General features: G+C 40.4%; 1 protein-coding gene across 1 annotated transcript in view; it reads right to left on the minus strand.

Annotated features, from left to right (window-relative positions):
* Window positions 1-479: 479 nt before the first annotated feature.
* plcb1l (phospholipase C beta 1-like) overlaps window positions 480-26110 on the minus strand; it is a 119714-nt gene continuing 94083 nt past the window's right edge. The window contains exons 18-33 of the mRNA XM_080491361.1: window positions 25614-25698; window positions 24764-24888; window positions 24507-24661; window positions 24239-24403; window positions 23878-23977; window positions 23389-23493; window positions 23182-23297; window positions 20735-20873; window positions 20363-20416; window positions 19796-20015; window positions 17485-17653; window positions 15221-15297; window positions 15050-15139; window positions 14883-14940; window positions 14706-14792; window positions 480-2707 (exon numbers count right to left, since the gene is read on the minus strand). Of these exons, the coding sequence (XP_080347487.1) occupies window positions 2483-2707; window positions 14706-14792; window positions 14883-14940; window positions 15050-15139; window positions 15221-15297; window positions 17485-17653; window positions 19796-20015; window positions 20363-20416; window positions 20735-20873; window positions 23182-23297; window positions 23389-23493; window positions 23878-23977; window positions 24239-24403; window positions 24507-24661; window positions 24764-24888; window positions 25614-25698 (1970 nt within the window). The 3' untranslated portion in view covers window positions 480-2482. The remainder of the gene's footprint in view (window positions 2708-14705; window positions 14793-14882; window positions 14941-15049; window positions 15140-15220; window positions 15298-17484; window positions 17654-19795; window positions 20016-20362; window positions 20417-20734; window positions 20874-23181; window positions 23298-23388; window positions 23494-23877; window positions 23978-24238; window positions 24404-24506; window positions 24662-24763; window positions 24889-25613; window positions 25699-26110) is intronic.

Genomic DNA, 26110 nt, shown 5'->3' on the forward strand with positions numbered 1-26110 from the left:
ATGATTGCAGAGGTGTCCATTCATTCAGCCACATGGAGGTGCTCCTCTCGGGGTTAATACAGAGATTTTGTTACCAAGGAGATAACAAGAAGTAGGTCATAAAGGCTTTCCCTCGCTTCCCCATGTCCTTGAATGTCACATATTCATGTATCATACAAAGTATATTCACACTTACATGCATGTAGGACAAAAATGCCCTGACATGAAGCTGCCAAACACACTATAAGTTGCTCTAATTGCCTCTAATTATTTAGGCTTTGTGAAGACAGTGCGTTGACAATGAAGTGAAATAAAAAACAAAAAAAAAGTTGTTCATAAAATTCACACATTTCATGGCAAAAAAGTGAAATCCTCTGCTTCATGACCATGAAACTGGGTGAAAATATAACACTTACACATACACATAAATTGCTTAAAAAAAGGAAAAGAAATATTAGATTAAACATTAACAAATGAAAAGACACACAACTCCACTCCAGGAAAGTACAATAATAGCCACATTTATTTTAATTACAAGCAAGTTCCCTTTACACTGTTTATTTTGATTTTTTTTTAACTCAGCTTCATGTTTTCCTTGATGTTATACATACATTTACATTTCCAGAGTGCATACACTTAAGTGAATGAGAAGGGCAGGTCTGTTAAATAAAGTATTTCAAGACATAAAAGAGAAGAAAAAAAAAAGTCTCTCATTTGTTATGAGACACATCGTCAATACTGCTCGTCACAAGCATTACTCAGTAGTGGTACTGTACTAAAAAAGTGCACAAAGTCTATTCAATACCAGACAGCTTCATATATTATAATATAATGGCAATTTAAACAATTACGCATTTCACACATTCAACACCAAACAAGGCAAAACCCATTCAGAGGCACAGGACTCTCACATCAATATCATCTTTTTTTTTTTTTTTATGTATTTTGCACTTATATGTCAGGTAATCCTTCACTTAAAAATGTTTAAAAAAAAAAAGAAAAGAAAAGAAAAAGAACTGCTGAAATTAGTTTTTGTAATAAAAGACACACCCATGAGTTACATGGCACAGCTTGGAAGTCAGAAATGACTTGTCCTTTGAATTACTATTGTTTACAGCTTGAAGAGTCCAGTTATCTATGCATGTCGAATGCTGGTATTCTGAGATATAAACTGAGCATTTAAGGTTTTTAAATAACTGAACTATTTTTCCCCTATTGTGTTCCCCGTAGAGTCTCAACAATAGCTTGTGATTGTGGGCGAGAAATAAGAATAATGCCAGTGTGGGTGACATATTTTCTGAGGTCTGGGCCATTTGCTCGGTGTACTTGGACAATGTCTCGGTACACAGTGGACTGGTTGAGACGAAGGCCACTTCTATAAAGCTCAACAGGATCCTGTTCTCTTTACAGTCTCTACAGTGTAAACTAAAGCATACAATGTTGAAAGAGCTGGATCTAAAAAAATACAAGATGTGTTCTTATTTCTTTTTTTTTGTTTTTTGTTGTTGTTGTTGTTGTTGTCCTGTTTGGGTTTTCCACAGTGATGCATCAAGCCACACTAGGTCCACTGTTTTGCAGATTCAGTTTAAATGTTTCAGAGAAAATAGATTTACAATAATAAACATCTCTGCTACAGAGCTACTGTAACTTTTACAGTTGTTCAGATAACATGCAGACACTGTACAACAAACGTTCCCATCCCTTTCTCTCTGAACACTATTGCCAACAAGCCCTTGAAACTTGGGTCAAAACGAGCCAAACTATAGAAAGAGTGACTGCATAACATTAGCATGCCAGATATCACAGAAAGCAAATAAGGGTTAAAAAAACAAAACAAAAGATGAATTCTAAAAATTAGCAGCAACACATAGGCTTAGTTCTGTGAGAACAAAATCAAGAACCAGCAAGCCACCAGTGCCTGAGGGTTGAAACTAAAAAAAAGATACACAATTAAGTATAGTGAGCCTTCAGTGCAAATGTGTAAAGGTGAGTTTAAATCTTATAAAGATGGAAGCTTTAAAGGCTGAATATGCGGTGGTTCCTTTGCTGTACAAGTTGACGCCACTAAAATGACAAAATCCACCGGCAGTGAATTGAAAGCCTTGGCACACCACACACACGCCTCGGACCACCACGACTGTTACTATCAAGAACATAAAAAAGAATTAAAAGAAGCTACTCTCTCTGTGCAATGTTTCAAGTAAGGTTGTTTTCCTGCAAATAGTTAGTGTTTCGTAACACATCCTGGGGCCGTACCGAAAGAGACGACAATATACAGGTAACATACAAATACACACAAAAAAAAATCACTATTTACATAAAACTGTTCTCTGGACAAGACCGTACTCAATGTAGAGAAGACCTCTACTCACCAAGTCAGGCTCAGATTTGATCTAATCCTCCCATTGGTTATAATTAGGGCAGTTTCATCCTAGATCTGTGGCCACAACCACATCCACCGGTCAGTTTCCTCACTGTGACGCCAAGAGCTGGAGTTACTTCTTTAAAGGGGCGTGTCGTAAACCCGCTCCGATGAACCTTCCTCTGTATCGTCCTCCGACTGAGATGCCTTGTGGTTCAGCTTCTCTGCCGTTGAGGAGGAAACCAAGTTCCCGTGGATGTTGTCGTCGCTGAGCTTGGTCTTGCTGCTGTCCTGAACAAATTCTTGAATCTCCACGGGAAGCCGGCGGAACTTGTCCTGGTACTCCTGGTCCAGATCAGTCTGTAGCTGAGGAGGGAGGGGACAAAGGTTAGCGAGGATAGTTTACTAATAGAATGGTGATCTCATCTCTTGGTTAAAATGAGTGGATGGGCCAAATGTGTAATTAGCAGTGCCTTGTACAGAGTTTACTCAATGCTCACAAAGAGTCTTGCAAAGCCTGTGAAAACAGAAAACATTTCAGGACTGGTAACACAAACCTTTTAGTTGACTAACCTCACTTGCATATAGTTTGAGACTGTGACCACTGACAGCACCTTTACTTGCAAGAGTACATGAGAACCTAAAGTGGCCAAAGCACTCTTGCCTCATTTTGAGTCACACACAGTTTGTCTATTCTTCTTAATTAATGCAGACAATAGATACATGGAATGACTTCATTCCTATGAAGATATGAAAAAGCTTATTTAAAGGATATAACCTGCCTTCACACATTATTAGCCATGATCATGGATGGATGGATGGTTAGTTTTACACTACTGCTGATGTGTTTTTACAATAGTAATCTATCTATCCATCTATCCATGGCTAGATGAAAAGATAGTGAGACAAACAGGAAGTAATCACCTTCCTTGCATTCTATATTTAAAGATGTTAAAAGTAGCGTATAGAGCTTCAGCTCGTTTTCTCCATTTGCATCGACACATATACAGACGATGTACCTCTCAGGATAATATCTAGCAAACAATTATAAACCATCCGCGTAGTTGGATGAGGCATTTAAACCTGTATTGATTTGGTTCCAACTTGTAGACGGAAACAAATTGGGAAAAAAAGAAGAAAGGGAAACACGCAGACACATTGCAACATTATGATTGATTTTTGTGATAGCCCATTTTTCTCTCCACTTCCCTTCACTCGGACCTTTCTTTTGGTTTCAAACATACACGACTAACTGAGATTTTATTAGCAAAAATGTTTCACTACATTACCCAGTGGATCATTATTTTTGCATAGCGGCCAATTCGTGTGGGGGCTACCGATGCACAGGAGGCTTTTGCAGGTAACAGCAGCCAACTTATATGGAAATGTGGTGAGGTTGGACCAAAACAATGAGCTGAAACAGCTGAGAAAGACTGCAGAGTTGCGTAATATTCTCTTTGGGTTTATCAGTATGAGCGACCCTATTAGAGCAGCTTAAAAGACTTCCACCTTTACAGTAAGATCAGGAGACAGAGTTTAAACTGTGCTGCGTTCGTTGGACGTACAGTGGGTGCTGCAGTTGGTAAAGCCATACCTTGCTCCACTAAGGTGCAGCCACGTACCCTCCCTCCTCTTACTTTAACGGAACTGTTTTCTCGGAGGCATAGATGCCCCCAATGATTACAGATGACAAGATTGTATTCATTTCATTGCGAGCCAATAATTGCTGTAATGCTGATTTCTGTTTAACTACCCGGCTGGCTCCCAGGGGAGAGACGTAATTAAAAGAAAAGCTGCTAAGATGAATGGTGTCAGAGGCGTGCAGCTCAAAATAGACACGTCAGCATTAAGGTGGGGAGGATGCGTTGGGAGCATAGGCAGAGTAAACACTGAGGCCAAAAAGCTGTACTGAGGTAGAGATCCGGTGTGTGCGCCAACAAGGACTTTTCGAAAAAAAAAAAAAAAAATATTGACTCAAAAGAAACATAGCCACAATATTCAGGAAGTAGAGCAGAGTAATGAAGATAGAGATAGAGATAGAATTAAGTTCAAGGACTGCAAACCAGCCACTGACTCACAATTTTTATGCTCTTTTCTCTTTCAGTTTATGAGGCGGCACATCCATTCATTTAGCAGTACTGCATACCGTCATGACAAATCTTCCCCATTTCTTTCCAAGTACTGGCCTTCACATCAATACTCTCGCTGGTTTTCACAAGCTGATAGGACTGGCAACCTACTTGGAAACGTTTCCTGCTACTCATTGTCTCTCTGAATGAGTAGAGCATCACTATATAGTACCCATCGGTCGAGCTGTCAGCACTGTGTGGGTCTGTATCATGACCGATTATTTCAGCTGGATCAGGTGACGTTGCGTCAGTTAGATGACGGAAGATACACTTTAACATGGATGGTAAGGGGAAAGAAATGGATTTATGAACTAAATTCAACTTGAAGAAGCCGCAGTTGAAGAATAGCTGCGATGAACTACAAACATGAATAAACAACAGCTACATAATCTTTGTGGCGTTTCTTCTGTTAACAGCAATGTAGTGAAATAGTGATAATCCAGATAACAGCTTTTCTAATGGGCAGATTATATAGACCACATCTCTACAACTGATTTCATGTTGGAAAAAGTGATTAGTGATAAGCTCACAATAACTTCAGCATTTTTAAATACAATATTAATTTCATAATAGGGATCACTTACTGCCAAAAGTACGAGTGCTACAAAAAGTTATACAGTACTTTATCACACATTATTCACAACAATATCCTTGTTAACAGTAAAGATCTCTTTCAAAGCAAGCAAAGCATATATATATATTTACATATACTTTTCCATGTCGTCATGCACAGACGCACCTCCTCATTCAAATCTTGAAATGTTTTTGCATGCATGAATGGCACAATTAATTCAAAGTGGGCAACTTTATTTTATTCAAATTTATGTAATTCTGTTTCGTAAACATTATGCAAACAATATCTGATGTTTATGAGACATATTAAAAGAAGCACAGAGAACTCCCATTTATTACTCATTTAATGAACTGGGAACAATATATTTCAACTACTAACACTGCGGTATTGTAAATGGGTCAATTTAGTATGAGATCAGGCCTCATGCACTGGTGGTCTCTCCTAACTGAGACGACACATCACTTTTTGATAGTCACTGATCCCTGCGAAGGACACATTTTGCAGGAAAAAAAACTGGGTGTCTGCTATTCAGGGGTGATAGCTCAATTTCACAGTCTGCTGCCACAATGTCTTAACTTAAGTTTTTGAATCTTGGCGAAGATGCAGCACCGTGCATCCACACTGAGTGTAATCGACCGACAACATGGAGCAGAAATCTAAAAATACCCACTTTTCAATTTTATCCTCTGCAGACACTACTACCTGTCTGTGTCTAAAACAGGAGTGTCAAACATTCTGTCAACGAGCCAAAACTGCACCGTGAGACGGTTCAATCCAATCTGCCAGATGAGAAAATTAGAAAGACAACATTTTAGTCAGAATTGTGGTCATAATGAATCGCTGGGGTCCGGAACTGAATAACAGATTAGCGCAATGCTAATAGCCGAGAGATCAGTGACGTAGCAGTGAAAGCTACTACTTAACATGAAAGCCACACTATGAGCTGAAGTTCATAAAAACATGCACGCGAGAGGCAGCAGTAATTATGCTTTACCGATAAGAAACGCTGTAGATAAGATTACATGCTGCACTTTTGCCTAATTTTTCTTTAAGATTGATCGTATTAAGATTTGTACAAGTGGCAGTAATGCAAATAATTTCATGACGTATCTCACTTCCCGACAGAAAATATTAGAGTTGTGACTATTATTTGCACACGAAGTGGAAATGCCAATTAGAATGAAGTCTTGATATGAAATGAAGGAGCTCTCGAATGTCGCTGTCATGTTTTGTTTTGCAGTAGAGCTGTGTCTGCCGTCACCCTCACCAAGCACCGCATCTCAAGGTCACCTTCACTAAAACATGCCGTCCTCCCACCACGGTGTTCTCTCTCCCTCTTTTTTTGCCTTTCTTTCCTTCTTTCCTGCTTTTCTTACGCACTCTGTCGGCGGGTCTCACAGAGCGGACATCTAAACCAGATGGCTAAAGACGCGCCGGGGCTCGATTCTCTCCCGCCCTGCTCTGCACTGCGCATGACCTACTTAGGGGTGGGACAGTCTGCACACCCTGCGTGTGTGTGCGTGTGTGTGTGTGCAGCCTGCCTTTACCATGCCTGCTGAGGCACAAACACCCTCTGATTAAAGCTGTCGTCTTTCTCCCATCTGATGACACCTTGGCTCATGAGAAAGAGGTGGAAACACGGGTAGTGGCGGTTGGGGAGGAGAGGAAGGTGTGAGTTTGAGCATTGACGGGCAGTTCTTAGAAACACATGCGTGTCTGCATGCATGTGTGTTTGTGCAGCAGCGTTCAACAGCTCGGAAGCTGCAATTGCCTGTTACAGTCGTGGGGATGAGAGACAAAGATAGCACATCGCTTTCACCAATGAGTAATAAACAAGTCCTGCTGCATGATGAAGATGAGGAACGGAGCAGGAAAAGTGATCTGCGGCTTCTCTCTGACATCTTATCAGCTTGGTGAAGTGTGAAGAGATCACAAGAGAACGGAAAATGGAGCAAAGACATGAGTGAAACTCACTCCGCGGGCTTCCTGAAGCTGCGGAAGTGAAGTTTGTGTTAATTTTTGCCCTACTAAAACTGACTGTATCGACTTCTGACTCGGGACATCAAAAGCCTTAACATTTTGATCAGCAATGAGGCCAAATGTTGTTGTTTTTTTAAAAAGTTACAGGTCTGGTTAAAAGTAGCCCTTTAGAAATTGAAAAGAACCCTCGTTCTAATAGAAAAACATGGATTAACTTGTTCAAGTGTGTCTTGTTATATTTGTTGAACATAAATAGCACGACTATGTATACAGTGAGTGTTTGTGTGAGGTCTGGTATTGTCTGGACACTAACCAGCATCTGCAGGATTTAAATCTGTACCTCTTCTCTGAAGACCTGTCATCGGTCAACAAAAAAAAAAGTATGCACACACACATACATTTCTGCCTTTTCTTAAAATACAGCTCTCAGTGACCTTCTTCACCAGCTGTCCTCGTTTTGAGAAGCTATCGAGGGAAGCAGAGAAAGCCTCCAAAGAGCCAAATTAATTCTTTGCTTTGAGCCGTGACATAACGCCTGCCGCAGCGCCACATAAAAGCCCTCCACCGGCAATGCGCTGTGGTACCCATACAGCGCGCAGCTATGTTAACCTTACCTCGTGTTACCGTCAAAATAAGGATGCCGGAGGTAACTTTGGGCTTTTATGGCTTCTCTTTCAATGCAAGCTTGTTAATGTTTCAATTCAGAGCATTTAAATGAGCAGAGAGTCTTGTGTAATACATACCAGAGCCAAACGCTGTGCAGTGTGTGACAGGTGTGTGTGTGTGTGTGTGTGTGTGTGTGTGTGTGTGTATGTGTGTGTGTGTGTGTGTGTGTGTGTGTGTGTGTGTGTGTGTGTGTGTGTGTGTGTGTGTGTGTGTGTGTGTGTGTGTGTGTGTGTGTGTGTGTGTGTGTGAGTGTGTGTCCTGACCTTGGGACTAACAAACCCAGACAGAGCCCAATTAGGCTGAACCTAAAATCAAGAGATAAGGCACGGCTGCAACCGGCTGCAACCTTGTCAGCTCTACAGCCTGTGTGTAAGTGTGGTGTGTGTGTGTGTATAACAGACAACAGCATCAAGGACATTTACATTATTTCCACAGTCCTGTGTTAGACGAAGGTGTGACTGTGGACTGCAGCAGTCGAAAGCAAGAGAAGAAACGCCACGTGTCATGAAAGAGACGGACGGACTCCAAAGAAGCTTCATGTTCCTTCTCCCTCTGTGTGTCTGTGTGGGAGTGTGTGTCTTGGTGCCCTTTCCCGACTCCTTTCAGATAATTTATCGGCTGCTTTGCAGGAGTTTTTCTCGCATTCCTCTTTTCAGGTCCCTCCAAAAAAAAGAAAACCTGCATACCTCCACCATGTATGCACAATAATGACTGTTTCCCCCTAAAAGGACTGGTTCCAAAGGGAAGGTTAGAAGTGAAATATGCTTGGTGGTATTTTGAGGTTTAACTTGTATGAAAAAAAAAAAAAAAAGGTCCAAACATTGTGTATATATCGCAGTTAAATGAAAAATGGCCAATTTGGCCTGGAATGCATTGGTAGGGTCAATGTGAAAGATAAATCACGGATACTGTGAGTAACTGGGCAGTTATAAAACTGATTAACGACACATGTCCTGTGGGGTATTTACCAGTGTTGAGCATGTCATGAACAATCAGTAACTGAATACGAAATAAAAAAGGGAACTCCTGCTTTAGTATAAATTGCCTTCCTCCATCAGTCTTCTCTTTAAATGCAGCTGTGTATGGCTTCACTCCACATGAAGTTGAATAAAGATGCTCTTCAATCAGGATTCTACTGTTTCTTGAAAGAAACAAATTCATGAACTTGTGTCGCGAAGATAAATTAAAAGCATGCAGAATATAACAAACACTTCTCTAATGAGAAGCAAATGTTTTGCCATCGGACATCTTTTCTAGCTCAAGACTATTGAGGCGCACCTTCTACCTTGAAACTGCTTCTGTTAATGCTGAAGCCATTAGTTTGCTTGGTATGCAGGACAGATATGCCGCAGTGCTGCAGGTCTACATCTGTTTTAACTTATAAAGAAAGTCATGAAAAATAACAGTCTTTCATAAGTCAGTATTTGTTGCACTTTGGTACAATGAGGATTTGAGTTCATGGCGAGTTTCGGCAACAGAAAGTAGAGGTGGAACCGTCTCAGGTTATAGTTCCAAGGTTTAATGTAGAAAAGATGTTTGAGGGAGAACAGCGAACGATAAGGTCACAAAAATTAAACAAAAAGCTGGGAGACATCCAGGATTGTTGGGGAATTATTTTCATCACGAAACAACAAAGTTCAAGTTACGATTACTCATTTGACCCATTGTGCATTTTCTATTATCCGTCATCATGGCCCTGCTAGATCTGTCTCTTACAATGAGATGTTAAGACTCGTTTCTGAAAAGTTTCATCACAGTTTCAAATCATTTCCTTCAGTACAGTCCAAATCATGTACTTCCATAGCTGGATTGCTTTACATTCCACCATCCCCGCTTATAGTTACTGCTTTTTGAACACGTCAGTGTCACCGTGTTAGTGGCGCTCTCACCTGTCCCTCACTTCGCATCTGATAAAATAAAACAAAATTTGCCCAACGCTAAGGTCAGGAGCATCAGAGCCATGGGAGGATTTTCAGGAGTTCAGGAGTGAATGTTCCTATGACAGAGCATAACCCTGGAGATCTTCATTAGCACATGTGTGCATACATAATGAACACCGGTGCACTGATTTAAAATAGCAGTCAGCATAATAGAGTAACCAAGCATGCAACATGTACGCGCGCGCTCACACACACACACGATGGATTTTTACTTTGCTGCCTTTGGTTTGCACTGAGTGTTCCCTGTGGGTGTGTGTATCTGTGTGAGTGTGTCTCTGTGTGTGTGTGTGTGTATACAGGCACAAGTGCACTATTGATGCAGCCTCGCTAGGGAGATGATGCAGATCAAAGTGTGACGAGGGAACACGATGGCCACCCACTGACACAGGGACATAGTAGGGAGGTGGAGGAAGAGGGAGGACGACCACTGACGGGCTCTTTTCCAATTCAACACATAGACCTCCTCATCCCCTCCGACCTGCTCGCTGCCCTTCTCCGCACTCGTCACTTCCCCCGCTGCTTTCTTCCACCTCCAGCAACCTTCCCGGGGATTGCGTCACGAAGACTCGGTTCCAAATTAACAGATTGCGGAGAGTCATGAAGGATAGAAGAGGGTATGAGAGGTGGGGAGGGTGTGGGGGGATCCGAGTTTCCATGACGACCACAGAGGACTCCTGCTCGCTGAGGGAGCGGGTGTGTGCGTGCACATGTGTGTGGATTCAAGGCTTTCACAGAGGGGAGACACCATGAGATATTTCTTCGTGACGATTCTTTCTTACTATTCAGGCAAGCAGGGAAGGATCAGTATGTCCCCTATGTAGTGATGTCTCTTCACACAACACAAACACATACACCAACGCAGCCTGCTGTGAAACATATTGCCTTACCTCTACTTCATACTCTTTTCACAGCCAAGTAACAGCGAGGACGAGATGACGAGAGCAGAGTAATTACAATATGCCCGGGTTGGCTTTTATTCAGTTCTAATCATAAAACCTGAGGAGAGGCTAGGATCCTATGAGCTAAATGTTCAGCTTAGAAAATTTAAAACTTACACGAGAGGAGTAAGGAAGTCTTTGCTTTATCGTCAATCGATTGCAAAATATTCTCATGTACCTTCTTCCCTAGAATAATCAGGATATTAGATCACAGAAAAGAGATACAAAACCTGAACTCTCATCTTTGGCTATAAAAAATACTGATAAGAGATGATGATGAGAGGTGTATTTATTGTTCTCAAAACAATCAATGTGACCTTGAACGTGCGCTTTGCAAGTACACTGCAAAAAAAAAAAAGGCAGCTGCGTGTCAGGATGTGTGGACTTGACGCACACAGAAACAGCTTTGGCCATCGCTGGCTCCTGTAGTGTGATTTGATTGGATCATTAACAGGACTGAGACACCTAAGTGTGCATGCTGAGAGTGACTATAAGCCATAACATGTCTCCTTTTTCTTCTGTCCTCCTCCTCCTCCTCCTCCTCCTCCTCCCTCAATTCCGTCTGTGACCTTCATCTGATCATCAGCTGTGATGTCAAACTCACAAGTTACAATTCTTCATTCTTCATAATGTCAAATTGTCTGAGAGACCACCTTCAAAAGTTTTGGGAAAGTGTGCCTGTTGAGGTTGAGGCTGGAGTCAATTGCGCCGTAGAGATACATGGTATCTGTATTTAGGTTGATATATCACATGTATGTGAACACACACACACACAAACACCAGTGTAGAAGGCTGCTGAGCTCTCAGGGTCTCCACATGGGATGGTTATAGATGTCCATTAGTGGCTGCTCGGAGCCCAGAGGAGAAAGTGGGTCAGAACTAGATGAGAGAGAAAGTGTAGACTAGTATTCTCTCTCTGATTCATAAAGACCAGACCAAACCAAGCAGAGCCTTTCTACAAAATGTATTTTTATATTAGCTCAGCCTTTGTTGGGTGCCCAACGGAGCTCATATCGCTTGGCTTTATGTGCCTCTGTTGTTGTTGTTGTTTATGTTCATCCAAGGACCAGATGACGAATACAGGTTTTCTTTTCCAAAGAGCTAATTGATCATCCTACAAAGCCTGTCTACGTCAATATCTCCCTTGGCCTTGCGACTATCATTTTGGGGAGTCTGAACCACGCTGAATGGACTGCAGCCTCTTTCTCACTAAGAGCCAGAGCCTTTTACAGAGCATCCTGTTCATCCGTCCACCCACACACAAACACACTCATTCATACACAGATGGTGTCTGGGCTGCCACAGAGGGTCAATGACCTGCTCAGTGGGGGCAATTTTGGGTTCAGTGACATGCAGAAGGACACTTTCACACGCATTGAGGCAGCTCTGGAGACCCCGAAGGCTGACGTAAAACATCTGAAAGTTGACTGCTGAGAACCAAGGGACAGCTGAAATAGAGCAACCAAACAGCTGTACAATGTAACAGTGTTGACAAAATCCAAAGTCCAGCAATGTAGCAATGTTACTGACAACAATGGAATAAAATATTGACAACCTCTGGCTCTTACTGCATTTATTAGAGCCTTTAATTTGATTCCTGATTTTCGAGATAATCTCAAACAGGTAACTCATGGTGGTAGAGTGGATATCAAGTCCAGGTGTCGAGGCCTTTTTATATGGCGTTTGCATGTTCTCCTTGTTCATGCATGACATTTTTACTTCCCACGGGACAAAAACATGCATTTGATGATAATTTGTGACGCTAAATTGCCCATAGGTATGAATGTGATTGTCTATCTGTCTGTGATGGTCCTGTGATGGACTGGAGACCTCTTCAGCATGAACCCTGCCTTCAACCATAGTCAGCTGGATCGAAACCAGTGCCTGGAGAACCCATGTTGGCTAAAACCTTGCTAAAGGGATGGCTCTCAAGCAGAAGTGTGAAGATAACACAGTAAATGTACGAGCCTGAGTATTTTATGCTGCCTGTCTTCTGACGGCACCGTACTTTGCATACAGATGACTGATCCGTTCCATGAGAACAGATACTGCAGAGATGGCTGATTACCATGTAATAGCCTCCTCCAGGAGAATTAAATTTGCCACAGTCCAGATTTTTGGTAGCAGTGGGTGAGGCTGTGAAAAGCAGTAACAATTTTGTGGGGAGAAAACAGCATTTGCAAAGAGAATGAAATCCCACTGCAACAAAAGAAAGCAGCAGCGGCAGCATCAATTCACTTTTCCCCTTTCTACCGTGTGTGTAGTAAATTACACTCTGATAGCACTTTACCAAACAGCTCATTGTAAGTCAGTGTTGATTGGAATTGGAATCGCAGTGTTATTGGCAAGAAGCTGCACCAAAGATGAAGATGGGCACCGCAGGACAAGAAGAGCGCTTCACATGAGCAATTTACAAAACATATGGATGCATCAAAAAGTAAAAACTGTGACTTTCTCTCTCCTCAACATACTACCAAGCGACAAGAATTTTCTCTCAATACTTCATTTCTCCTGACTGGAGCTATACAGAACAATGTGGGTGACCTGCTGTATGTGAGCCGTTGGGTTATCTCCACTACACCTCCCACACTCGGCTCCTAGTGGTTTCAAAGGAACAAGGAGCTGTCACTTAGAGTGTGGGTGGATATGGAGCTGTCTCCAACAGGCGACTTCTGATTCATGTCCGTCTTTAACAGACACAACCTCGTGAGTTAGATAGGATGAATGCACAGTAGGCTCTTCATTTGACACAGAGACATGACAGATCCAGAGACTCCTACAGCTCTTACTTTATATGCCAGGCTGATTCATACACCTCATTATCATTGTTACATGGTTAGATTCATTCTGTTTTTCTCTTTGGTGCAAGGGCACATCAATAGAACATGCGTTGGGACAAGATCTCCATTTACACAATTCAACCAAGTCCAATTTGAACATGTTAAAAATGCCAATAAAGCCAAAAGACAAATGCAATGAACAGATTCTTGTTAAAAGCCTCTATGTTAATGTGACTAAATTTATGCTATATTAGTGCTCAACACAAGGATCCAACAGGATTCTTCTTACCATGCTCCTCAGCTGCACAACAGTCCTACAATGATGGCGACAATGACACGATTTGGAACTGTGCAACTCAATCAGGAAGTCATGCTGAACCTTGAATAATCAGACTGAAGCAGCCACTCTACTCCCACATCAGTACTGGTGAAGGACTAAAGCAGCTGCAGCATGTAGACTCTGTGCTAAATGGCAACAATCAGCTTTCAACAAGCCTTGTCGTAAAACCTCGATGCAATGCACATCATATATTACAATCATACACAGCAAGCATGTCTCCTGAATGAACACTTCTTATATCAAAGTCAAGATTCAAAAGGCAACACCTTTCACTCTATATTTTAATTTGACGCTACAATACTAATCTTACCTCAACATGGTTATCAAAGGTGTTTTCTGCAAAGAAATTACAAGCAGCCAACACTGAGTCTCACTAAACCTGCCCCAGATTACCACCTAGTGGTTGAACTATGCAATAAGTATTGAGGCACGTTTGACTGCTTGTCCTGAAAATGCATTAACAAAGAGTATTTGTGCAGAAACCAGAAAAAGGGATGTTTAAAAGTTCAAATGTTTGTGATTTTTAATCAAAACATTTTTAGAGCTGAATGTGTGGCAGTAGTTTCAACTGAGAGTTGGCAGCTTTTCTTTTCTTATAATTTAAACAAATCTTTTGATATGTTTCTTTCTGGTCTGCTGATGAAGGAGCTTTAATCACTGAGAGAGACAAACACATTCTAATATTAGAGATTATTGTTATACAGATTTATAAATCCGTATTGTAATAATAATAATTAGGCAGATTGAGGGAATATATTGGCTAAAAAGGACGGTGTAGTTATTCTTTACAACCACATTTAAATAGTGTATCCTCAAAACAAATTACAGAGCAGAAATAAAGGAATGATATGATATGACTCTGATGGTCATTCTGCAGAAAAAGGAAGGTTGAAGCGATGCTACATGTGGATATTTGACTGCATTCTGGTTAAAAACCAGTGTGTGCAATGTGGAAAGCTAAAATTCAGGTTTAATTCAGTCAAAATGTATTCAATATATCACCAGAAAATGACTTACTTTTGGCCTTTCGTCTAAGATCTGTTGGCGGATGTCCTTGTGCTTCTCCAGCAGCCTCTCCTGTCTTTTACTCTGTGCATCTTCCAGCTTAACAAACAGCAGAAAGTATTTACATATATTATACCGCACTACTACAGCTGGAAAAAAAAAAAAATCATTATGTTGACTGTAGCTCACCCGTTTGATATACTGCACCACCTCATTGACAAACGATCTGTTGATCTCTAACTTCTCTCTGTGGGGAGAGATTCAGGATCAAACCAAGACGTCTGTTGAAACTGATCACAATCTTTGGCTTTTAGCGACATCTAGTGGCCATGCTGGACTCCAACAGTTTCACTTACTCCTCTGTTACATTCTTGTCTTTCGATTTGGCTTCGTTGATCTTCTCTTGCCGTTTCTTGTCCATTTTCTTCTTTAGATCCTTCTTTTCTCTACAGGTGGTGAAAATAAAGGACAGTGCAGAATGAAAAGGCCATTGCTTTTGGTGAAAGGTGAGCTGTGCGCAGTCTTACTTCTCACAGACGTCTCGGAGCTTTTTGAGCTGAGCACTCTGGCATTCCTCTGCTATACTGGTCAGCTTCTCAACCAGCTGGAGAGAGAGAGTCGAAAAGTGACATCAGACACACATTTCAAGACAATATACAACATTCAGATTGGCTATGTGACGCAAACTGCTTCACGCTTGTTGCCCTTTGCTTGAATGAACCCGTGCTCACTGTGCACATGCACTGGAGCAGAAGGCATTCATTTTTTTTCCACATCTACAGCACAACCTGAGCACAAGCAGCAAAGTGATCCCACAGGGAAACGGCCTGGAGATAGGAGAAGGATTGCTTTATTTATTTGCTTGACATAGTTAGTCCGTGCGTGCTTTTCTGTCAGCATTATCATTATTGTCCAAAGCAAGTTAGGACAGGCTCGTGTTTGCATGTGCCATCCGCCTGCTTGTTTATATTATATATGATTACATGTACTGTCTTTGTGGGACGATGACTACTGAGACTGCCTACATTACATTTGTGCTAATGAAAATGGCCTCAAAATGCTTTTAAAAAAAAAATCTTATCTGTTACAGAGATTGACAGCACACACATTCAGTATTAGAAATATGATTGGTGTGATGCAATGATAAAAACAACACATACAGTTATTTACACTACAAAAGAATATTGTTACAGCTGTTTGAATCCGTACAGACAATGACAAACTCTTCCACTGCCTGTTACATACAACTCATTTAAAAATATCTTCACATACAGCATGCAAATATCACTGTTGTTCCTATGATTTTGTAGTGGAGCTTATTTTATCATTTCAATCTATCTCTAATTATATATATATATATATATATATATATATATATATATATATATATTTATATATATATAAAAAATAAATAAATAAATATATATATATATATATATATATATATATATATTTATTTATTTATTTTTTTTTTTTAAAGGAAATTAATAATTATTTTACCCTTCAGTACATTTTTTATTTCAAAATTAAAGGAAAACTATTCCTGCTGGGAAGAGGCATCCCCTGGACCCTGACATTTTTTTGCTGTTGCTTCTACATAATTGACAAATATAGCAAATTATACCAGTACTTTAAAATACATGATTAAAGAACTTAATTCATGTGGCAAACATTTTGCATGCAACCCAGATTCAAATAAAATCTATAAATTCATCTATTTTAAATCAAGTTTCTTTTGCTGGTTCTCAATATTACCTATTCAACAGATTTGTTTTTGTTGTATGATAACATGGTTGTATGGTTTGGTCTGTAAAGGCTTCACGTTTTTGTGTTGGAGCCTCCTGATCATTTCCATTGTGAAAACTAGGGTTGGACTAGCTGTCGACTAATTCTGAGAGGAAATAAGAACGTTCAAATCCAAGCAGTGATGCTCGTAAATTGGCTTTATTTAAGGAACAGAACTGAAATTTTGTTTATGTAATAAATTAACACCGTATTAAGACAACGTTTGTGGCACTGCTAGAGATCATGCAAAATATTTATTTATATTTATATTTATATTTATCTAGCTACGGCTAAAATCTGGTATGAAGCATCTTTTCTTTACGATTAATGTTTTTGTACACGGTCCCTAAAAAATAAACTAAATGAATAAAATAAGATAAAATAAATTCAAAGCTCTTAAGTGAAAACAATGCCGGCTGCTGGGGAGTTTCTGTCTGATCATTCTCTACCCCGGGTGCAACAATCTGTGCACGATGGAACTATATACAGCAGCTAAGCTGGCAGTCAGTCTATCGATCGGATTATTTATAAAGCAGGGGATTTGTTATGGAATCTATTTTTAAGTGAATCAATAAATAACTTGAAATAAAATGGAAGAATATGCCAGCAAGATAAACAGATGACAAATGCTACAAATATAAGCCCACAATAGGAAAGAATATTAATAAATACAAAGAAATAAAGTTGAATTAAAAGAGCTTGCTTTTAAAAACATCAACACTTTTTGCAGCATCAGGCTGCTTCTACTAATATCTGTTTTTACAAGGGTTGAAATGACTAGTCGACGAGCTCGTACCCGACTAGTCGACTGATTTTCTACTAGTCGTCTAGCTGGGTTATTTGATTAGCAGGATTTTTCAACAAATTAAGGTCAAGTAATTAACAAAAAAACCTGCTCAATAACTAGTCCAGCGATATACCTTTATGGTTTCCATGTGTTTTATAGAGACATTGACCGTGACCTGTACAGCATGTGTGTGAGTTTAGTGCGTTGGTGACGTCCCACCTGCTTTATGTGCTCTCGTTTCTGGTATTTCTCGCTGTAATATTGCTCCTGTCGAAGGGTGAGGAGCTGCTGCTGCTGCTGCTCCTTCAGCTCTGACAGCCTCTGGTTGCATTCCTGGTCGAGCTCACCCAGTTCCTGGTCCAGTGTTGACAGGGACTGTTCGGATCGGCTGCAGACAGAGATAACGGCCCAGATGTACGCAGAGAAAAACAAAATGTACACAGGTTAAAATGGCTGTCTAAACAGCAGTAGTGTGATATTCGATATCATACCTTCCCTCAGTGGATAAATGAAATGTGCCAATAAAAGTGTGTGAACTGTTTGTAATTTCAAGGATTTGTGAATGAATTAGTCCCAACTATAGACAAGCACCAATGGTCGTCTACAGTGTGGATTGCATAAATTAAACTTTGAAGAATTGGACAAATCTCCTTTAGGAGCAACATAAGAAGTTTTGGATCATTCTTACTGACAGAACTGCTTCAGTTCAGGTAAAATTATAGTAAATCAGCTTTATCGAGCTCATTTTACAGCAATTCTGTCCCCTCCTTCAACAACTGTTTTTTTTGTAATTCTTTTAGTAGATGTACATCCATGTTCAGGGTCGTTGTCTCCTGCTGTATCACACAGCTTCTAATGAACTTCAGTAGTTGAGCAGCAACTCTGACTTCATCGTCTATTCCATCTTAATAAACTTGGGAACTCATATTTGCTTTAATGGTAGCAATAGATCCCCAGCCCGTAAACAATAAATCTTTTAAGAATAATGCCGGCATGCAGTAAGCAAGTTTTGTTGATTTATTTTTATATTATTGTTACAGTAAAGACTTGTAATTCATTTATTTATTTAAGAGGAAAACTTTTTTTTTTTGTTTGTTTTGTGCCTTGATATTCGAAATAAACATTTGAAACAATAAGTAACCATCTTTCACACACACTAAGCGATTTAGCCATTGTTTGATCAGTCCACAAACCATCTCTGCAGTAGCATTGTAAAGTGTCAAAGTGGTGTTTTATCACCTTCAGACATGTTTGTTTTTGGAAAGCAGTGGCTTCCTTCCTCATGTATTCCACCATGCAAATTCAACATCATGCATATAGTTGACCTTTGCACAGAGATGTAAAACTGATCCAATTACTTGGAAGCTTCTCTTTCCTTTAGCTGTGCAATCTATTTTGTTCCTTTGCACTCTGCTTTGTGCCTACTTCTGGAGCGTATCCACAGTCCAGTGATATATCGCCTAATGGACAGTTAGTAAAACTGCAAAGAGCTACATTATTGACCCCGTTCCTGTCTCATGTTAATCAATGGTGACTGATGGAAAGGTCTTCGAAGAGCTCCATTCTGTGAGACATGATTCATATTGTCAGATGCTTCTTGTGAGAAACGACCGTCAAGACATTTTTTTTTTTTTAATTAGTCAAAATACATCCAGTTCAAATATAGTGTCAATGACTGAAGTTTCTTGACCTCATTAGTCAAAAGGTTTACTTCCATATGTTTAATTAACTTTTTTAATAAAGATATGACATGTACTACTTGCTTGCGTAGTTTAAGTTGTATTACGTGTTGTCTGTTTATATATACAACTTGGATCAGATCAAATGTTCATTTCTCTTGCCATTGTACATATTTCAACAAACATGTCATCGCATATTCTCGCCATCAATAAAGTAATACCCTTTTCACAAGGGGAACTTTCTCCGGCAGTGGTGCCAAAACACTGACTCATATTTGAAGACAAGAAAGTGACTTGTGTGAAATGTGCTACTGTTCTCCTCGAATGCCCCTCTGAGCTCCACACAGGCTGAGAGGCCTGTAATCTCTGCTGTGCACTGAAAACTGACTCTTCAGTGTGTGATGGACACTCCTTAGGGCTCTGGAACTCCCCGAGGCTCCCCGAGGCCTGGACTGAGGCCTAGCCTTTCATTTGTATTCTGTGTGGAGCTCAGCCTCGCTCTTTGAGGGTAACGTCTGGTTTCAGTGTGCTTGTTTATTTGAGCAGTAACAGATGCAGATCGAACCATTAGTCTGTGACAGAAAGAAATAATGAAAGAAGAATGAGCATATAGCTCCATTAAAAAGAATTTATGGAAATGAGAGGTTGTTTAGGATGTCTTCTAATATTTTATACTAAAATATGTTTACGAATGTTTTTTGTTTAATCTCCAGTTATCTTCCAGATTTTTTTTTTTTGTTCGTTATTCAAAGTCCTGTTAAAGTGCCTTGTTTGGATTCCCTTTGAACTTCTGAAGAAACACATGAACAGGAGTGAGACGACTCGAACACAGGAGTGAAACGGCTACCTACCTTTTCTTACCATCTCGTTTGTGGCTCTTGTGCAGGACAGAGCGCCGCCGCTGATGCTGGCTCTGCAGCTCGGACACGCGAGCCGTGTGCTCTTTGATCAGCTCGCTGGTCTTGCGGTGGTGCTTCCGGACCAGCTCCTTCATCTCCTTGTACTGTTTTCTCTGCTCCCGGACGAAGCCCTTCTGTTGCTTCAGCTCCTCCACCGTCTGAGCCTCCAGCTCTGAGGACACACACAGCAGGGCACAGGGAGGGGAGTTGGTGGAAAACATCACTCAGGGCTATAGTAAGGCACACCTGTAACATGATCTTTCATTTTATTTACTCTGTAATACTGTGCAACTTTAATTACACTTATTTCCCACTAGTACTTAAGATCATCCTTTCAATTGATGCCATTAATCGTGTTGAAACTATTTTCATGCAATACGTTTCATACCAAACACACAAACTGGCAGGAGAAACTTCATAAAAGAAAACTGCTCAAAGTCCCAATTGGCCAGTTGCAGTAGATTTCTAATCTCAGAGAAAGGAACCTGCTAGGAATACTTTAAATGAAGAAAACCTTACCAGTGAGGACACTGTGAATGATGTCTTCAGTTTTCACTGTCGGTTTCAATGAGCCTGTTATCCAAAACAAAAACTTTCTGGATGAGTTGACAATTAGTTGCATAGTGTTTTAGTAAAATATTTTCTTTATTCTCTTGTGAAAGAGTTCAGAAGGTTTTTATTTTTCATCCAAAACATGGCACTCAAAATAGTTGCAAGGCATTGAATAATCATTTAATGTAGCACTACTTTATCACATATTTGGAATAAGACTGTGCTATCATGTAGTGCAGGTGAATTACAAGTAGTGTAAGGTTAAACATGCTTTAAAATAAATAAAATGAACTGTTTTCATTTCAATGCAGTCTGCCCAATGTGTCAGTCTGCCAGTACCTGCGGACTGAGGCTGGTGGCCAACCAGTGAAGGGGGCTTCGGGGCAATGATGGGCGTGTGGCTCAGTCCGTTCTCTGCAGGCACCGTCGCCCTCTGGTCCACCTTAGACTCCGCGGGGGCGTCGCTCCCTGCTTCCACCTGGCCGTCACATAGAAAACTGGATGTGACATCACACTACTCACTATTGCACCACTTCACAACACACATCAATGCAGAAAAAGAAATATAGCTGAAAATACATGACACTGCTCCTAGATGTTTACGGGTGGTGACAAGAGGAAAAACACCAGCAGCCACATTTCTTTTCAGACCATCACTTGTTGTACCTGTGTCCTGCAGGAGAGTTTGTAGACATAGCTCTGGTAGCCCACTCTCAGCATGGCTTAATGTGGCGGCTCTTAATTTCCCGTCGGCTCGCTCTTATCTCCACGCTCTTATCTCTCCAACCTCAATGTGACTTTAAATCATCCCGGTCCTCGTCATGCCTGCCACATCCCTTCCTTCCCCTGCCCGAGTTCTCCGCACTTTTCGCCGCACGCTGTGCGCCGCTACCTCCTTTGCTCACTGTTGCCATGGTCACAACATGAAACATCCCACTGTCGGCCCGCCTCGTGGGTAATCGCATCAGCTGGCAAAAACAGATAAAAGAAGTCCCCCAGGAACTACCTTTCTTCCCAGCCCCCTTTTTCTAATAACCCCAGATAACCGGGTCCCGTTGTGCCTCTCATCCTACATTTATCTCTGCCTCAATCTTAGAAATTGCTCTCGCGCCTCCTCTCAGATATCATCCTTTTGTCTGCTCCCTGTTGTAACGCGCCTCCATCAATCCTCCGCTACTTGTTTCCGTCAAATCCATTTTGAACTGAACCGTTCAGCCAAGACTCTCACCGTGCTCTCAGTTCCCTTCACATGAACTGACTGTTCCGGCAAAAATCTTTCCTCCTGCTATTATTGTTGAAAATAATGACTCATTAGCACTTTGCACTCTGACCTTTCCTTGTATGTCAATTTTTTTATAAAAGTGGTCAAGACTTGCTAAAATCGTTGAGCTGCTTGACATTTAGGTGACGTTCAAACCGAGGCATGTGTGAATGTTAAAGGTCAGCGTCAACTCAGCTTCAAACTTTTACGGTTTTTTTAACTAAGCAAACTCTCATACTGAGTGTGAAGACACGAGACACAGTTACTCGGATGTTAACAATCATTTGACCTGATTCGGAAAACTGATTCAGTGTTGAGAAAGCATGATGTTTAGTTCACTTCATACGACTTTACTAATTTAAGCTTACAGTGGATGAGAAAGATGCACAGATTACAGTGTTGCTTCAGAAAACAGCATCTTATTGAAGTGAAATGGAGAAAACGTTGCAAAGAAATTTAGCTGAGAGCGTAGGCAGAACTATTATTTCATTTTTTTCAGACAAATGTAGAAATTGATGATGCGTAAAATAACTTCTTCCCTTTTCAATTAAAACAACACGCACACTGATAAACATATTCTACTAGGTCTACTTAAGAAATAAAGCAATGTTATTTGCATAATTTATTCATGTTGATTGTTTTTTGTTTAAAATTCTTAGTTTTTTGGGGGGGACTTGAAAAACAAAATCTAAGTAAAGTGAACTTAATTGTGTTTTTGTATATTTTCATTATATTCATCTGTGGTGCTTGGGAACATTTATGGCTTATGGGTATTGTAGTATTTGGTGTTTTGACTCACATTACTTAAATTATTCATGTTTGGGAAAACAAAATCACAATGTCATTGTATTTTGAGCAAGATTGTTGACTTCAATGCTCGATGTATTTCTGTAAAGATACTAATTTTGATTGTAATTATTGATTTCACAGATTAAATTAAGCTAAATTACCTTTTTTTTATTTACTGTTGGACATTACAATTTTTTCTCTGCATATCGCAGCTGTCAATCATTTTGATTTTGATGATACATTTTTAATCGCTGTGAAATTCGGTAAATGGGTCATTACTGATATAGTGTGGTCACATTTACACATCAGTGGTGATGGATACTACCACTGGGAGTAACTTGAGGACAAGAGCAGAGCAGAGTCACTCTTTAAAACATCAAACATGTAGAAAGCGCGTTCCTATCTGCAGTGTTTGAGTCTATCTGGTTTTGTGCTTTCTTGAATCATGACAACAGACTTTATGTGAGAAAAAAAATCTGCTATCTGAGCCTGCAGGTGGATGTTTGACAAAATACTGCAGCGCCTGTAGATGCAGTACAGTGTATCATGGGCGACCGGGAATGAGAAATGGCTTAAGGTCTGCTGATTATATCTGTGGTGAGCACCAGCCATGACTCATGAGCCGTCCTCTCACACCACGAGCTCTGGTAGATGTGGATTCTTACAGTTTGCCTCAGACTACATCCACTGGTCCCTTCGTTGTTTTATTCTTCAAATTTTAATGGCGAAAGTTCACCTCTTTGTCCCCCTCTTCCTCTCCTCCCTCCTCCAGTGTGAGGGCAGCCAGCTGATTGGCTCTCTGCTCCATCAGGTTGACGTAGCGGATGGGATTGGATAAAGCCTCGATGACATCTGTGACGCAGTTTAAAACAGCACTGATTGCGATGCACTCGTCCTCATAAAACCGTTGTTTTTCTGCCATCGGCGCGTTAGTAAGGTTTACCTGCAAACGTGTCAGGGACGTAGTCCTTCACTTCAACATAGACAAACAGCGTGGGTAACGTCAGGGACTGGTTCTTCTCATTCCTCAGACTGATGTAGTGATAGCCTGCAGGGTGTCAGATTATCAGCTCATGTCACAGAATAACAACAAAGTACTTTAACAACTAATACCGATGGTAAACGTTCTTCTTTCCAATGGTTTGGAGCCGTTCATGACATCTTTAGCTTTTTAAAAAAAAAGTATTTTTGAGGCTGGATTTCTAAAATATAAAGGCTAAATATGCATTTTGCTTTCGTATATTTTTAGGAACCACATTCATCGGAATTTAACCCTCAACCCTTAAGTGTTTTTAATGTCTCTTATGTTGAAAAAAATACATTGTGTCTTTATAAATAGATATGGTCTACAAAATGTTGTTTTGTATTTGGACTTATATCCTTTTCTTGGCTTTCTAAAAACGACGGCGGATGTGTATGAAAAGTTTTTCACCTGGACGGATGGCTGAGACGGGAATGATACGGTGGCCGATAAACTTCCCTCCTTCTTCAAACACGGCTATTCTCAGAGAAGCAAGATTGGGCAGCACAACCTAAGAAGAGCATAATAAAAGGGCACAAAAGGCAAGCGTCACTCTATTTTCTTCATCATTTTTAAACACCAATATCATATCCCATCATCAAGTTGAATGTGTATCACTATATTAATTCCAGAAATAAAATCAAAGTGTTATCCCTGGACTGTTTTGTAGCATATTTAAAAGGGAATAGAGTAGGAGTTAGAATCTGTATCTGCGTTGCTCTGAAGAGGTCAGAAAAATCTAAAAGGTTCTGAAACTAAATCACAGCCTCACCTTCTTGAAAACAATAGCCTCCTCCTCCCACACAGGGTTGATAGCGTTGCCCTGAGAGGTCTTGGTCTTAAAGGCTTTTCTCTTAGTGTCCACTGGCAAGCCGAACATGTCAAGCTCCGCGTACGTTCCCACTTTCTTATCTGACAGGAACTGGCCGGAGATGATCTGGAAGCAAGAAGGCAAAAAAGAGCAAAAGAGGGAAATGTAAAATAAAGCTTAGACAAAGCGACATGGAGACAGAGAAGTCAACTGGAGACTTTGCACACACCTTCACAGACAGTGTATTGGCCACTATCCCGTCAACTGTGCTCTCGGTAAAAGGATCAAAGTGCTTATCGTGGCGTCTCATGAACTCCGGTTTCAGCCTGAAGCCACATTTACCGTTGTACTCATACATGCCCAGATTGAGCTGCATTGAGAGATCTAAAGAGAGATATTGACAAAACTTTAAGTTCTCAAATACAGACAACATTAATAAAGCTGTAAATGTGAAACTTAGAGGTGTTTTTGCTGGCCCGTCCTCACCGATGGTCTGGAAGTTGAGAGCCACAAGCTGACAGCCAGCGTTCCAGAAGAGCTGAGGGTTGTAGTTTGAAGAATCCACTCGAGTGCCTTTAGGGTAGATCCTGCTCAGCTGCAACTTGTTGTATCTGCACACAGCTGGTTAAGGAGAAGACCGCATAACCAAGAAGAAAAAAAAACAAAAAAACAACTAATGCACACAATGCTTGCCGAAAATGTCATTTACTGAATTTGACTTATACGGTCAGTGAAGAATATTAATTTAAGTGAGAGAGAATACACTCTGAAGCAAAATGGGCCATAATTAAGCTTGGATAGACAAATGGGTAGTTATATGCTATAATTATCCTCTCAATCTTGAGTGGTCCCTTAAAAACTGTGAATTCTGAGACAATAATCTGAGACGAACACAACATTTCAGGCTGATTTGCTTATGATTGAGAAAAAATGAACAATGGGCTGCTTTTGGCAACAGAGTAAGTGATACGAGTATTAACCAATGGATCCAAATTACATTGGTAACTTTGATCAGGCGTGGTGAATCTCTAACATGAGAGAGGGATAAAGTACAGCATAGAGTGAATGTACACTTTTAGCAGAATGAAAAAAACCAAAACATCCTCCAGCATTCACCTTAATCCTGAAACATCTAACCTGCTTAAGGGAAACATTCTCACCTCTCCAGACCTGGATGGAAATTATATTAACTTTGATGCTAATTCCTTTCACTTGTGTGTTTACAACAATATATCAAAGGAAGAGAAAACAATAACAGCACATTAAGAGCCTATTTCAAGACTGTGACTTGTGTTGCGTATGTAGTATTTCTTCATTAAAAGTCAGAAAAGGATACTCCACAAACTCGACTGGGGATTTGGTCAGTTGCTCCAAAGCTTTGGTCTCTACAAAGGATGACATCTGGTAGCTGCGATTGATCTCTGTGTGTAGAAAGAATGAAATATGAAACATCAAGTACAAGTTCTTGTCACCTAAGCTACATAAACTCATACTGTAATCAAGCAATATCTTCACTCGAATTTAAAAAACAAACGTGAAAAAATTAGAGGTCTACTCCCTCAAAGAATCCACACATCGGCAACTAGTTCATGTCCAGGGTCGGATTTGGAATAAAAAATCAATTAAAATGGAAAAAAATGCATCGATGGGTTGGAAAACAAATCGCCTAAATTAAAACTCAAATCTGTGTTTTACAAAATGAAAGGCTGTATCGCAGACACTTTCTAATTAAAAGCCATCACCTGCCAACAAATGACACCTCATGTATGAATCAGACAACAACGACACCATTCATTTTAAAAAGAAAGAAATCCAACAAAAGGCTTTAATTGG

The sequence above is a fragment of the Lipophrys pholis genome (assembly GCF_963383615.2).
Source record: "Lipophrys pholis genome assembly, chromosome: 21".
Lineage (NCBI taxonomy): Eukaryota > Metazoa > Chordata > Actinopteri > Blenniiformes > Blenniidae > Lipophrys > Lipophrys pholis.